The 15,746-nt window shown below is 37.6% G+C and overlaps 1 protein-coding gene across 1 annotated transcript in view; it reads right to left on the bottom strand.

The window, feature by feature from the left end:
- Window positions 1-15,746, bottom strand: part of FBN2 (fibrillin 2) — a 218,876-nt gene that overhangs the window by 103,181 nt on the left and 99,949 nt on the right. Inside the window, exons 9-11 of the mRNA XM_065934320.1 lie at window positions 3,620-3,772; window positions 1,970-2,203; window positions 902-1,039 (exon numbers count right to left, since the gene is read on the bottom strand). Of these exons, the coding sequence (XP_065790392.1) occupies window positions 902-1,039; window positions 1,970-2,203; window positions 3,620-3,772 (525 nt within the window). The remainder of the gene's footprint in view (window positions 1-901; window positions 1,040-1,969; window positions 2,204-3,619; window positions 3,773-15,746) is intronic.

Below are 15,746 nucleotides of genomic sequence, written 5' to 3'. Positions count from 1 at the left end.
CTGGGGATCTTCCCAACCCAGGGATCCAACCCAGGTCTCTGGCATTGCAGGCAGATTTTTTACCAGCTGAGTCACAAGGGAAGCCCCACGGTCCTAAATCTATCCTTAAAAGATCATCAAAACTCTCTTCATTGCCAAATACAGCAGTGTTGTTCTCCTCTTTGTATTTCATTTTTTGGCTGTACTTAACACTCCTTTTCTCTTGAAGGCATACCTTTTCAAGGCTTCAGTGATACATATTTTCTAGATTATTTTGCCATCTCACCAACATTATTACTAATGTTGCTAGTCCCCACGGTTCTAGCTGTACTACTCCGGCTATCTTTTAACTCTTCCTGTTGTTCAGCCTGGCTGCAACAATCACCTATATGTTGCTGACTCCTAAATTTTTAACTCAAGTCCTGAACACTCCTCTTAGCTTTAGACCTCTACAGGTCAATACCCAAGACACCTAAAACTCAACATGCCCCAGAGAGATTCATCAACCACTTCTTCCCAATCTCTGCCTTACAGCTCATGTTAATGATGCCACCATACGTCCAGTGTTACTCAGCGGAGAAGGAAGAAAAGGGGGAGGCAGAGACAGAAATAGCATTTAGAACCAGAAAGGACAGGGGATTCTTTTTTTTTCTTTTCCTTTCTGGCCATGTCATGCAGTATGTAGGGTCTTAGACCAGGGGACAGAACCTGCACCCCCTGCAGTGGAAGTGGGAAGTCCCAGGCAGGGATTCTTGAAATAGTCCAGTTCAGCAGTAGGTTAAGGAAGCACATGGACGCGTAAGCATACAGCAAAGACAACTTGGAAATTAGCTTTACTTCAAAATAATATTCAGCCCTACTTGTTCCTCTAATCTAAAAGCTATTTAAAAAGTTAAGAATAATGAAAGACTCATGAACTTACCTATGCAATCCCCGTTTGCATCCTGCTTATAACCCATGTTGCATTCACATCGGTAGCTAGAAACAGTAGGTATGCAGCGTCCATTTAAACAGAGATTAGCATGGTGCTTACAGATATCTATTGTCTGGTTCAGAATAGCTATGAAAAATTAGAGCACAAATGATATTCCATCACTCCAACATGGATTACTTTCTTTAAAGTTGATTGTTAAAAGGATATTTAAGTACATTATTTAGGTGTACATATCAAAAGCCTACATTATTCTGTAGTTTACTAAAACTTTAATGTTGAAATTTAAAAACTGTTCTTGAGACACATGGTTATAACTTGCATTTGTTAAGTTATATATCTGGAAACTTTGCCCATAATGTCGTCTTTTTAAAATGTCAGGAATGTTCTACTGTACATTTGAATGCTTCCCACTTTTTTTTTTTTTGTAACCATGCTGAATATCCAGATATAGTAAACAGGCAATATGCCAAAAAGAACAAACATAACACTGTAAGACATCATTAAATATTATTAGCAAGAGCAGTTATTTTAAAAAAGAATGAACTTAAATGTCAAACACGCCAATGCTAATTCTGGCTAGAAGCCCACAGTTCTCAATTTCTTAAGTTATTCAACAAAAGAGGGCGAGGAAAAGAAAAGCTATTTCATTATAATATTTGTTTAGGCACAAGCAAGACATACTCAATTTATCTCAGTTGAGAAAAGGTTCTGGAAAATAATTCAAGGAGTGTATGATTGAGACAGCTACAAGTAGCCAAATGAAATACTGGAACCAAAAAGAATGCTCTTTAATGGCATCATCTGGTCTTGGAATATTACCCCACTCTCACCTCTATTTTCAAAGAGAACCTGGGTCACTCAGTCTTTTCTCCAACTTAGAAAGTTTATGGAACATAAAAATAACACTTTACTAAGGCTGTTTTACCATATTATGTTTTAGACTTCAAAGTAGGATTCTGCACATACATACACATACCTTTTGGGAAAAATGATTAGATATTATAATATTTTTTAAGGGGGAAAACTAGAGAGTCTACACACAAAGCAAACACTCACTCAGTCCAGTGATGATGGGCCCCTGCCCCCCGGCCCCTACGCCAGCTCCCCCAACGCCAGGAGAAAAGCCGTTGCCTCCAGGGATGGGGATGAAGCCTGCTCCTCCGGGGCCATAGCCATTGCCGTTGCCACTTGGGGCAAAGCCATTCCCCCCAGCGCCTCCAGGCCTGGAGCCAGCACTCCCTGGAATCCCTCCTATTGGAAGTCCATCCAAGCAAAGTCTGCGATATTCCTCTAAAAGACAAGAAAGTTCAGTCAAACACAAATTTGTGTATTGTAATAATCATTTTAGGTTATCTATGCTTCATGATATGAATGAGTCAGTTATTAGCTTGATAAATGTTTTCGATGCTAGCAGTAGCAGGAAAAATACAGGTGCTTCAGGAAAAAATTGAAATCTATAAGCCATATTTTAACTGAGTTGCATACCCAAAGAATTGTCTGTACATATACTTTGATTTTATGTCTCTAAGTGCAACTCATTAAATTCCAGATATAACTGTAAATGCAAGAATTTCACTTGAATGGATGGATATTAAACCTTTAAGTAATTCATTCTATATTGGGTTTTACTTAAATCTCCATCAGTAACATACCTACACATTTTTCCTCTTTTCTTTTTTTAAGGGATTAATATGATTTAGAATAATGTTTTTTCTAACGTGAACTCTTAACAGAATACAGCATTTAGTAAGCTTTTAAATCTGCTGATTGTTTGTCCAAGTATCAAAGTTGATGGAGAAAAGTATAATTGCCTTCTTTTCTTAACTGTTCTCAGAATTAGGGCACCATATAAGAAGAAATGAAAACTGTTTAACTCAAGTAATTGTTTGAGTATTAATATGACTAGGATGATGAGTTTTCAAAATTATACACTATACATTATCTATGGTTTTAAAAAAAATTTTACTACTCAATTTTGGAATTATAAGGATTAGAAACTTAGGAAGAAAGGCCCTTATTTTTTTTCCTCCACAACAGAACATACAGATGCATATCTTTATAAGCATATTTCAAAAAGCTGAATTATTTTTCATACTTAGAACATGGAGGCAATATAATAACATATTATCGATATACTTTTATGTGATGAACACTACACTTTACTATGCATGTTATATTAACAAGAGGAACTACTTCTCATTCATCTTAGAGTAATTTTCTGGTATAGCCTCAACCACACGGCAGTTAATATAGCAAAGTAAATGACAGTGAATTCTGAATACAAAATTCAGTGTATTCTGAATTTTCAAGGTCATTAGAAAAGGGAGGAAATATCTCTTAAGGACTGAAACACAATAAGCTGAGGGTATTCCTAAAATAAAATAAATGAAGGCCAAACTTTGTTACTCAAGCTTCAAATGGAAGATTAGGTTTTAAAACTGAACTTAAACACTGACATTCAAAATAATTATTAAAATTCTTGCTTAAAGTTAATACATGATAGGTGGTTAGGGTTTTTTCTAATATTAACAAAAAGAATAGAATGAATACTGATCCCAATAAACAATGTCATCCTAACCCCCTGTTAGTGAAGACAGTAACAGGAATGCAAGATGATCTGTCTTTAAGGAAAACACCAGAGCACATCACTGTTACTAGTCTCCCTGACTCGGCGCGTCCCAGGCACATGAGCGGCCGACAGCTCACCGGAGCCCCTGACGGGACAGGCTTCAGGGATGGTCCCAAGGCCCCAGCAGCGGCCGGGTTCACAGCAGCACTGCATTCGGGTCATCCTGCCCGGAAGCTCTTGCGCACAGCGACCGTTCACCAGGCCTGAGAAACATGTGCCTGTTCTCTGATCTAAACACGGGAAAAGAAAATAGAAGACACGGCAGAATCACCCTGAGTCCTCACATCATTTACTGCACCCGTTAGGAGATGCTAAGTTAAGGGGATTATCTTACTTAATTTCTAGTACATCTCATTCTTTCAAGTTCTATCACATCTATTCATGCTTTTGTCTATTTACAAGCAGATACTCACTGAGCATCTATGCGATGCCATACCCCCAGTGTGCAAAAACGAGAGGCATGAAGAGCTGTGAGCCCACAATGCAGTAAGAAGTCACGCCCAGACAGACGCAGAGCTCAAACGAGGGAAAGCGACAAACCCATCTCAGCCTAAACAGTCAGTCAGTCACCCAGCAGACCTGCAGATGTATATTGTTGTTCACTACAAAAATTTTATGGTTATTTATTACACAGCAATACAAAACTGACACAAGTACTATTTTAGAAAGACTGATTAGAACAGCTCCTTTGAGGCAGTGACATCTGAGCAGACGTTAATAAGGTGAGAGCATGAGTCACACAAGTAACCTGAAAGAAGAGAAGTTCAAAGAGAAAGAAGAAGATGTGTTTCACGTGCGTAAAAAAAAAGGAGTCAACGTGACTGGAGAAGAGAAGGCAGAAGGGAGGTGGAAGATTCTGAGCTCAGAGGCGTACAGAGGGCAAGAGCACGAACAGCCCCCAAAACCACAAGGGAAGTACTTTCTGCCTTTATTTGGAGCACCAGAAAGAGCGAGTCCAGTTTTACTACATATTATTTAACTTTTAATAAGATGCTTCCAAGAAGTTCTCTCTGTGACCACAAGAAACACATACCACAACCATCAGGAGCTACATGTCACTGATGCAGATGAAACTATTAACTATAAATAATGCTATTGATAGGGAAGGCCTAATTTTTTACACTAGATACTGAGTTTATAAATAAATATGTTATTTCCTTGAATGGTCCAAAGCTTACCTCAGGTTGCTTCCAAACTATTGTTAAATAAAAGAATAGGCTTTAGTTAGGTATTATTCCATGTAAGAATCAGACTGCCTATCAGTCCCCAAAAGAAACCCAGTATGACCAAGAGAAAGTACAGAATTCGACACATGCAGGCTTCCTTAAAGGCACTGCAGACACTTTATAAATGTCACTTTTTAAAAAATTTATTTAATTGGAGACTAATTACTTTACAATATTGTAGTGGTTTTTGCCATACATTGACATGAATCAGCCATGGGTGTACAAGTGTTCCCCATCCCGATTCCCCCTCCCACCTCCTTCCCCATCCCATCCCTCTGGGTCATCCCAATGCACCAACCCTGAGCACCCTGTCTCATGCATCGAACCTGGACTGGTGATCAGTTTCACATATGATAATATACATGTTTCAATGCTATTCTCTTAAGTCATCCCACCCTCGCCTTCTCCCATAGAGTCCAAAAGTCTGTTCTATACATCTGTGTCTCTTTAGCTGTATCACATATAAGGTCATCATTACCATCTTTCTAAATTCCATATATATGCGTTAGTATACTGTATTGGTGTTTTTCTTTCTGACTTACTTTACTCTGTATAACAGGCTCCAGTTTCATCCACCTCATTAGAACTGATTCAAATGTATTCTTTTTAATGGCTGAGTAATATTCCATTGTGTATATGTACCCTAGCTTTTTTATTCATTCATCTGCCGATGGACATCTAGGTTGCTTCCATGTCCTAGCTATTATAAACAGTGCTGTGATGAACACTGGGGTACACATGTCTCTTTCAGATCTGCTTTCCTCGGTGTGTATGCCCAGCAGTGGGATTGCTGGGTCACCAGTTGAGTGTGGACAGGCTGCCTGTCATTGGGAATAATTTCACAGACAGATTTCGACTCCCAAGAATGATCCAGGAAAATCGTTTTTAGAATATTCATTTTAGAAACCTAAAGTATTATATTCTTAAATTTACTTGATTTACTCATCATGAATAGGATGAAAATTAAGATATGGAACTTCTAAACTCTTCACAGTAACCATTGTTACAAAATACATTCAGTGCTACACAGTATGCTGATCGTATTTGTCTCTTCAAGGATCTCTGAGGAGGAGGTTGAACCATAAGATTTGGGAAGAAAAAGAAGAGTCATGACCTTGAGTCAGGATACCTAGGTTTACATCAAAATATTATTAATTGTTTTATTCTGTAACCATATCTACCTACTTCTTATTCATGAAGTAGGGTTAATGGGAGGATTAAACAAAACAATATATGTTCTGTTTCTAGCAGAACGATGTATTAGATACCCTGAGTATCCCTCCCAATGGAAACATTCTTGATAAAACATGAAAAACAACTTTAAAAAATCATCTCACTGACATGAAAAAGGGGAAAAACTGAATCTCAAAATGAAGTGAAAACAGGAATCTTTGGAGGTTAAGTGCACCCACGTTTCAGCTTTTGCGCTTCTGTAAACTCTGAAGACTCTGGTTTTCAACTCTGATAGTTTTACAGGGGCCAGAACCTAAGAGATAAAAGCCCAGATTCACCTCTCTAATACAAAACATAACAGGACACTCCCTCATAAAGTAGGGATCCCAAGCAGCTATATCCTTGTTATATGACTAATGCAGAGAAAAGCTAAGAGACTTGCCTGTTTCTACCTTCGTGCTGGATGGAGAGAAAAAAAAAAAGAAGACTCTTCCTAAGAATGTGAAACCACAAGCTCTTTCTCACATAGATGGCTTTGTTGTCAAAATATTAGGTTTGTGTTCTGAAAATTTCAAAGGAGGAATATTACATAAAGAGGTCTCCAGGCAGGGATATTCAAAGTACCTCACAAAAACCAACACAACTGAGGACTTAATACTGACATAGGTCTCAAAGAATTTCCACATATAAAGTTCCAGGAAAAGAGTAGATAACAGTAAAGTAACTAAACAAGTAGGTAAATAAATAATACACAGGAAAACAAAGCTCAATGAAAGTTAGCTGAATAAATAGCAGGTTTCAGATACTGGAATGGTCAGATCAATTTTGAAAAATCATTAATAGTTTTTAATTAATGATAATTCATTATATATTAATAACTAACCTTTAATCTATTTAAGCAATTAAAAAACTAAAAATGTGAACAGAGAAAACAAGTCCACAAACAATGAAAGAACAGACTTAAAAACATTCAATGAGGTGTCTATAAATAAAACAATCATAACTGAAATAAAACACTTAGTGACTATATTAAGCAGTGTACTGCACATAGTACAGTTAATGGACATGAGTTTGAGTAAGCTCCAGGAGTTAGTGATGGAAAGGGAAGCCTGCTGTGCTGCAGTCCATGGGTCGCAAAGAGCTGGACACGGCTGAGTGACTGAACTAACTAACTGCATGCAGATGAAGAGAGAATTCCTGAGCTGGAAGATATAGCTGAATATATCATGGTAGTGTAGCTCAGAGTCAAAGAGATGGAAACTCTTGGAAAGAGGTTAAGAACTATGGGGGTGAGTGTGAAAAGGTAATTTACATCTAATAAGACTAACAAGAGCATTAGAAAGTGTCAAAAGCAGACAGTAGGGCAAGAGGCCATAGTGAACAGATATTAGCTTACAACTTTCTAATGATGTTGCAAGATAAGTTCAGATCTAGGTAGTCCAATAAATCCAATAAATAGCTAAAGTAAGTAGTAATACTTACTTTAAATAATAGTAAGAGTTACTAAATAAGTCCAATAAATAAATAAATAAGAGTGGGAAAGCTAAAAAGAAATCCAGAGTTTGCGCCACATCACTCTGAAACTGCAGAACAACAAAGAAAAGGTGAAGATCTTAAAAATAGCTAGAAAAAAAAGACAGATTACCTGATAAGGAATTATATTTAAATCAATCACTGACTTCTTAATAGCACCAGTGGATGCTAGAACACAACAGAATATTATCTTCATATGCTGTGATAAAATAACTGTCAACCTAAAATTCTGTACCCCAAGAAACCATCTTCCAGAGGGAAATAAATTAAGGCCATTTTCAGGAAAACATAAATTGAATTTTCTACAAAAAGGTTCTTGCCAAACTAAATTTTAGAAGAGGTGTTTTAGGTAAAAGGGAAAACAATTCCAGGGGAAGGTTTAAAATATATGAATAAATAAAGAGGGAAAACACTATTAAGATACATGGACAAGTAATAAAATATCAAATGACAATAATAATAATGATTAATTTGTTGCAAATGGGGGGTGGAAATTGGTTGGATTTTTTTACCTTGGAAGGGAGAGATCAAAGTATAACCATTCTAATATTCTTTTGCTGTTTATATGTGGGTAAAAATACAGGCAATTTTAGGCTTTAAGTTATTATATATGTATCCTCAAACAGCCAGGATAATCACTAAAGCCACAGAAATAAAGTTATATATTTCTAAACAACAGATGAAAAAGATGGGCTGTGGAAGAATGGAAGGAGGGAATGAAAGGATGAAAGCCAGAATAAATCCAAAAAATAAAGTGATAAACAGAAAATAACAAAAAAGAGGAAGTACAAGAAAAGCACAATAAATGAGAAGCAAAAAATGATTATAACAGAAATAAAACAAATGCATCAGTTACTGTAATAAACACAAATGAATTTAAATATCAATTTAAAAGATAAAGATTTTGAGACCATATGCCCCAAAATTTAGAGTTAGGCTCTTTGAAGAAACATATTTAAAATAAAAGGAAGCAGAAAGATTGAGAGAAAAAATATTCAAATAGCATATATTTAAATCTTCCTCTCCAATTCACAAAATGCGATGCAAAAAGACATTAGATAAAACATATCAAAAGAAAATATTTAGAAACATATCAAGAGGAAAAGAAAGAAAACTTTAGAGAGTCAATACATATCAAAAAAGGTGCAATTCACTATGAAAATATAACACTTTTAAGCAGTCATTACCTTATAACGTAGCATCAAAACATTAAAGCAAAAGCTTAAAAGGCCACATGGAGAAATTGAGAAATCTCCTACAAAGGTGGAACATTTATACACCTCTGTCGGTAACTGATAGACACAGCAGATAAAATCTAGTAGTTCTAGAGAACATTTGAACAGTACAGTTAACAAGTTTGATCTAAAAGATATAGCTATCCAACAGGAAAACAAAACTTTTTCAAGCCCACACAGAAGATTTTCAAATCAGGGGAACCCCTGACACTTCTAAACCACTCATGTGTCAAATACACCAACACACTGGAAATAAGGCAGTATGTTTAAAAAAAAAAAAAAAAAAAAAGAGTAGGAGTGGAACAGGAATCTGTACTAATCTCAGAATCTGGAAGTCTTCAATGATATTGTGAGAGGTCCACGAATGTGTACTTACACTGAATACTGCAATGCAAATAAAAATGCCTCGTAATATATAGGCACTACTACAATTCCCACTAATGGATATTCCACTGTGACTAGTAAAGTAAAAATTCATTTAAAATTATTACTAAATATCCAGTAGTTGGTTTCATTATGTATTTTTCTCAAAGATATTGGGTTATCATCATGCATGGATCTGAAAACACTTTTGATGTTAAGGAGGAGGTCTTCAAATTCAGTAAACATAATTAACTACTATCCTATAGTTTGAAAACCTCTCATCAGTCCTATAAGATATTCTGGAGGAAACCATGTCACTGTTGAAAGGACTGAGGGACAGAAAGAGAGGACTGGCAAGTAAATCATAACTAATTTTCATAAATTCTATAAATAGTCTCTTCAAGGAGAGCAAACCAGTCCATCCTAAAGGAAATCAACCCTGAAAAGTTGGAAGGATGGTGCTGAATTTGAAGCTCAACACTCTGGCCACATGATGCAAAGAACTGACTCTCTGGAAAAGACCCTGATGCTAGGAAAGACTGAGGGCAAGAGGAGAAGGGGGCGATAGAGGATGAGATGATTGGATGGCATCACTGACTCAATGGACAAGAGTTTGAGCAAATTCAGGGAGACAGTGAAGGACAGGGAAGCCTTGCATGCTGCAGCTCATGGTGTCACCAAGTCGGACATGACTTAACAACTGAAAAACAGCAATAACATCGGAGAGGTAAACAATCTACTTTGAATCCTTTGCATCAAAAACATGAAAATGTGATACAGACACTGTAGCGTGATGTTTCATAGTTAAGATCTCTCCAAAAATACATTACAAAAGGAAAACAGTGCCTGGGAGCTTGGTTATTTCCTTTGTCTCTCTGAACTGCAAGATCCTTAGAAAGTACTGTGTTGAAAATGTGCCATATGGAAGAATAAAAAGGAACATCCTATACAACTAAAAGTTGTCAAGACAGGCCATTCCTTCAAATATGGAATTATTAGGGGCAAAGAAAGATGAAGCTTGTTTATAACACCATTAGAACAAATTCTTCTAGTGCTTGGTATGTGTTTAACTGCAGAACTGATATGTTGTAAGTAATGAAAACATATCTATTCCTCTAATAAACTCCTATCACCCTTGCTATACTCCCAGAAGGTTTACATCAAGTCTTATTTAAAGCTACACTGAGAAAGAGGAAGCAATCCATCTCCTTTGATTAAAACATAAATCTACCTTGAAACAAAATATGGTACTCTTATCAGGGTTTGTTTCATGGCTTGACATTTAGTCTAAACTTGATTTAAAAGAACTAATAGTTAATTATACAATGTGATGAAAACTTGGTAAAAGATGGGGGAGGTTGTACCTTGAAAAAACACATCTCTTGTTGAATAAGCTTTGCTCGTTAAAAATAAACGATAACCCTATATGAAAACCAGAAAAAGAGACACAGAAGTACAGAACAGACTTTTGAACTCTGTGGGAGAATATGAGGGTGGGATGTTTCGAAAGAACAGCATGTATATTATCTATGGTGAAACAGATCACCAGCCCAGGTGGGATGCATGAGTCAAGTGCTCGGGCCTGGTGGGCTGGGAAGACCCAGAGGAATCGGGTGGAGAGGGAGGTGGGAGGGGGGATCGGGATGGGGAATACGTGTAACTCTATGGCTGATTCATATCAATGTATGACAAAACCCACTGAAAAATTTTAAAAAAATAAATAAATAAAGGGGTCAACCAGAAAGCCATGATGAGGTGAGTTCAAGTCAGAAGACTAGTGACAGTATATGTTCGGTAGATAAAAATCATGGCCTCAGACTTTATCCATTGATTCTGCAGGCCTGCACTTGCCCTCTGAGGGTCTGGCATCAATCTGAGTTCCATTTGACTAATTCTGCAGATTCTTGCTATTTCTAAAATACTTGCATGTTGCTTTCGTGTTTCCATCATCCACGACTAACTAGAACTAGGAAGAATGAATGAGAAAACCACTGCGGCTCCTTGGTTTACTTCTTCCTTTAAAGCAGAGAAGTTTTTCTTCCTCATTACCTAACTTTCTCTTTCAAGGACATTCTTTATTAATTAAAACTATGCCCCCTGACTCACCAGTCACTTTTATATGATTATTCTGATTAAAATTAAAATGCTATACAGTGTTTGGTTTCAGCCCTGTCTCCTCTACACTCTTTCAGTTGAGTTCAGTCGCTCAGTCGTGTCAGACTCTTTGTGACCCCGTGGACTGCAGCACACCAGGCCTCCCTGTCCATCACCAACTCCCGGAGTTTACTCCAGCTCATGTCCATTAAGTCAGCGACGTCATCCAACCATCTCATCCTCTGTTGATCCCTTCTCCTCCTGTGATCTTTCCCAGCATCAGGGTCTTCAAATGAGTCAGTTCTTTACTTCAGGTAGCCAAAGTATTGAAGTTTCAGCTTCAGCATCAGTCCTTCCAATGAATATTCAGGACTGATTTCCTTTAGGATGGACTTGTTGGATCTCCTTGATGTCCAAGGCACTCGCAAGAGTCTTCTCCAACATCACAGTTCAAAAGCATTTATTCTTTGGCACTCAGCTTTTTTTATAGAGTCCAACTCTCACATCCATACATGACTATGGACCTTTGTTGGCAAAGTAATGTCTCTGTTTTTTAATAAGTTGTCTAGGTTGGTCATAGCTCTTCTTCCAAGGAGCAAGCCTCTTTTAATTTCATGACTGCAGTCACCATCTGCACTGATTTTGGAACCCCAAAAAATAAAGTTTCTCATTGTTTCCTCATCTATTTGCCATGAAGTGATGGGACCCAGATGCCATGATCTTGGTTTTCTGAATGTTGAGTTTTAAGCCAACTTTTTCACTCTCTTCTTTCACTTTCATCAAGAGGCTCTTTAGTTCTTCTTTGCTTCCTGCCATAAGGATGGTGTCATCTGCATATCTGAGATTACTGATATTTCTCCTGGCAATCTTGATTCCAGCCTGTGCTTCATCCAGTCCAGCATGTCTCATGATGTATTCTGCATATAGGAGAAGGCAATGGCAACCCACTCCAGTACTCTTGCCTGGGAAATCCCAAGGATGGAGGAGCCTGGTAGGCTGCAGTCCATGGGGTTGTGAAGAGTCAGACATGACTGAGTGACTTCTCTTTCACTTTTCACTTTCCTGCACTGGAGAAGGAAATGGCAACCCACTCCAGTGTTCTTGCCTGGAGAATCCCAGGGATGACGGAGCCTGGTGGGCTGCCGTCTATGGGTTTGCACAGAGTTGGACACGACTGAAGTGACTTAGCATCAGCAACAGCATTCTGCATATAAGTTAAATAAGCAGGGTGACAATATACAGCCTGGATGTACTCCTTTCCTGATTTGGAACCAGTCTGTTGTTCCATGTCCAGTTCTAACTGTTGCTTCTTGACCTGCATACAGATTTCTCAGGAGGCAGGTAAGGTGGTCTGGTATTCCCATCTCTTGAAGAATTTTCCACAGTTTATTGTGATCCACACAGTCAAAGGCTTTGGCATAGTCAATAAAGCAGAAGTCGATATTTTTCTGGAACTCTCCTGCTTTTTCAATGACCCAGCGGATGTTGGCAATTTGATCTCTGGTCCCTCTGCTTTTTCTAAAACCAGCTTGAACATCTGGAAGTTCATGGTTCACGTACTGTTAAAGCCTGGCTTGGAGAATTTTGAGCATTATTTTGCTAGCGTGTGAAATAAGTGCAATTGTGTGGTAGTTTGAGCATTCTTTGGCATTGCCTTTCTTCGGGATTGGAATGAAAACTGACCTTTTTCAGTTCTGTGGCCACTGCCGAGTTTTCCAAATTGTTGGCATATTGAGGGCAGCACTTTTATAGTATCATCTTTTAGCATTTGAAACAGCCCAACTGGAATTCCATCACCTTCACTAGCTTTGTTCATAGTGATGCTTCCTAAGGCCCATTTGACCTCACATTTCAGAATGTCTGGCTCTAGGTGAGTGATCACACCATTATGATTATCTGCGTTGTGAATATCTTTTTTGTACAGTTCTTCTGTGTATTCTTGTCACCTCTTCTTGATATCTTCTGCTTCTGTCAGGTCCATACCGTTTCTGTTCTTTATTGTCCCATCTTTGCATGAAAAGTTCCCTTGGTATCTCTAATTTTCTTGAAGAGATCTCTAGTCTTTCCAATTCTATTGTTTTCCTCTATTTCTTTGCTTTGATCACTGGGGAAGGCTTTTTATCTCTCCTTGCTATATGGAACTCTGCATTCAAATGGTATATCTCCCCTTTTCTCTTTTGTCTTTCGCTTCTCTTCTTTTCAGAGTTGTTTGTAAGGCCTCCTCAGACCATTCTGCCTTTTTGCATTTCTTTTTCTTGGGGATGGTCTTGATCACTGCCTCCTGTACAATGTCACGAACCTGCATCCATAGTTCTTCAGGCACTCTGTCTATCAGATCTAGTCCTGTAAATCTCTTTCTCACTTCCACTGTATAATTGTACTGAAACTTCTGTAAAGCTCAAGGAAACACACTAGGGTATTGTGGCAACATCACATTACCTTAAGGACTTTTAAATGCTTACTCTCCATTGTCTGAACTTTGCTTGTTGCTGACTGGCAATTCTGCGTTACCCAGGTTTCCTGCTAGTCTTGTGGGCACAGCAGTAGCTGGCACATTAACTTGGATAAGAGTCTGTTCACTGCTGCCTGTCAACCAGGCTTTCCTGGTGGTTCTGATGGTAAAGAATCTGCCTGCAATGCATGAGACACAGATGTGGGTTAGATAACTGGGTTGGGAAGATCTCCTGGAGAAGGGAATGGTATTCCAGTATTCTTGCCTGGAGAATTCCATAGACAGAGGAGCCTGGCAGGCTCCATGGGGTTGAAAAGAGCTGCAAAGAGCCTGTCAATCACTACTGACTCAATGTTGACTGCCAGTCACTCTTCTTGACTCCACTGCAACGTGGAAATGAAGTATTAATAATGTCATGAACATCAAAATGATATAAGGGTAATTAAGTTGTGCTATGAAAAATGCTTCACTGTCTTCTTCCATTGCATTTTAACATTATAATTAATTTCAATTTCATTGACTAATAAATAGATAGCATGAAATTTTCAAAAAAAAATTATGTATGGGTCTACTTTTTAAAGAAATGATATCTCTTAGTAATCTTTGTTGAAAAAGAGGGCTGTTTCCCAGACATTTTTAAAAACTTGATGGAAAACATAAAATAAAAACAAATTAAGGATTTCATTTTTATATTTAGCATAAAACAAAATGAGAAAAGTATCCCATTATAAATGACCATTAAACTCTCCTGCCATATGAAGCTATTTCTTATACATAAGAGAAAAAGGAAGCTTACTGTTGCCTTATGATGTTGTAAATATTCAGGGTGTTTTGAATAACTAAGGAATCAGGGCAGCATTCAGTATGTGCCACCCTTAGAATAAAGCTGCAGATAACATGCAGCTTCCTGCTCAAGAAAAAAATTTTGAGAGTATCCAGCTCATTATTGTTAGCATATATATGGTTACAAAACAAATAGCATGGAAATACTTATGACATATATAATTCAATCATAAATAAATTCCATCTAACAAAATACAGACTCAGATTTTAAAAAAAATCAAAATCAAAGATCTCTTACCTATTAAAATTCTAGGCTTATTTTTTTCTTATGTGGAAAACATATACTTATTCCAAATGAAACATAGTTAAATTCAAAAAATTTTTCAGCTGCTTACTTAATTTTAACATTGGTTTTGCAATTTTGGAATGTCATTCTTCCCTCCTTAGGGCTTTCCTCTGTTTCTGGGTCAGGATATTGATACTGAAATGAGTGGAAACTCCTGGTTAGCATGGGACTCATGTGCCACAGCTCCTGGAGCTCAAGCAGGCTCTCTCACATTCTAAGCATTGGAGACCATAACTGAGTGCCATCCCATCATCCCCAGCAGTCAAAGGATGCAAAGCAGCTATTAATTAATATTAATGAAATTCTTATGTTCAATCCAATCTCATTCATTCATTTGCTGGTTTGCCTCTTCATTCAGAAAAAGATTTACTGAGCCCAAACTTCTGTGGAAAGGACTGTATCAAGTACCGAGGACAGAAAGCTGCGTAAGGCAGGACCTAATGGTGCTTAGTCTGGCCAATGAGTAAAGCAAAAATACTTGCAACACTGTGATAAACCCAGAAATGAAAGAAAGTAAAAAATATTATGGGAAGGGCTGACTGACTTTGTCTAGGAAGTAAATGTGGGTTAAGCAGGGATGGCTGTAAAAGTAGTGATGTCTAAGTGGGGATTTAAAGGATGAGTTGGGTTTTAATGAGCAAAGTAGGGGGAAGTCAAGATGCTTCAGGCAGAGGAAATACCGTGAGCAATGTACTTATGTACCACAATAAGAGAAATGTGTGAGGTGGTAAGTGGTTAGAAATGAGTCCTGAATACAGGCTGGGTCAGGCTCTAAAGGGCTTTGAAAGTTCAGGTAATACAGGCTTAGAACTTTATATAAGAAGCAAGAGATAGAGTTTATCATGATTTAATGGTAAACCAAATATCTGACACTGAAGAAAACAACCTCAGTAAATTGTTGGGGATCTTCATCATGATTATTTCAACATGATGAAGTTTATGACTTAAAAAAGGACTTAGAAACTTAAGAAATAAGGGAGAAAGAAGTAACTTAGAAAT

Source organism: Muntiacus reevesi, chromosome 1, assembly GCF_963930625.1.
Source record: "Muntiacus reevesi chromosome 1, mMunRee1.1, whole genome shotgun sequence".
Lineage (NCBI taxonomy): Eukaryota > Metazoa > Chordata > Mammalia > Artiodactyla > Cervidae > Muntiacus > Muntiacus reevesi.
Note: the sequence above shows the minus strand (reverse complement) of the source record. Positions and strands in the feature narration are given on the sequence as shown.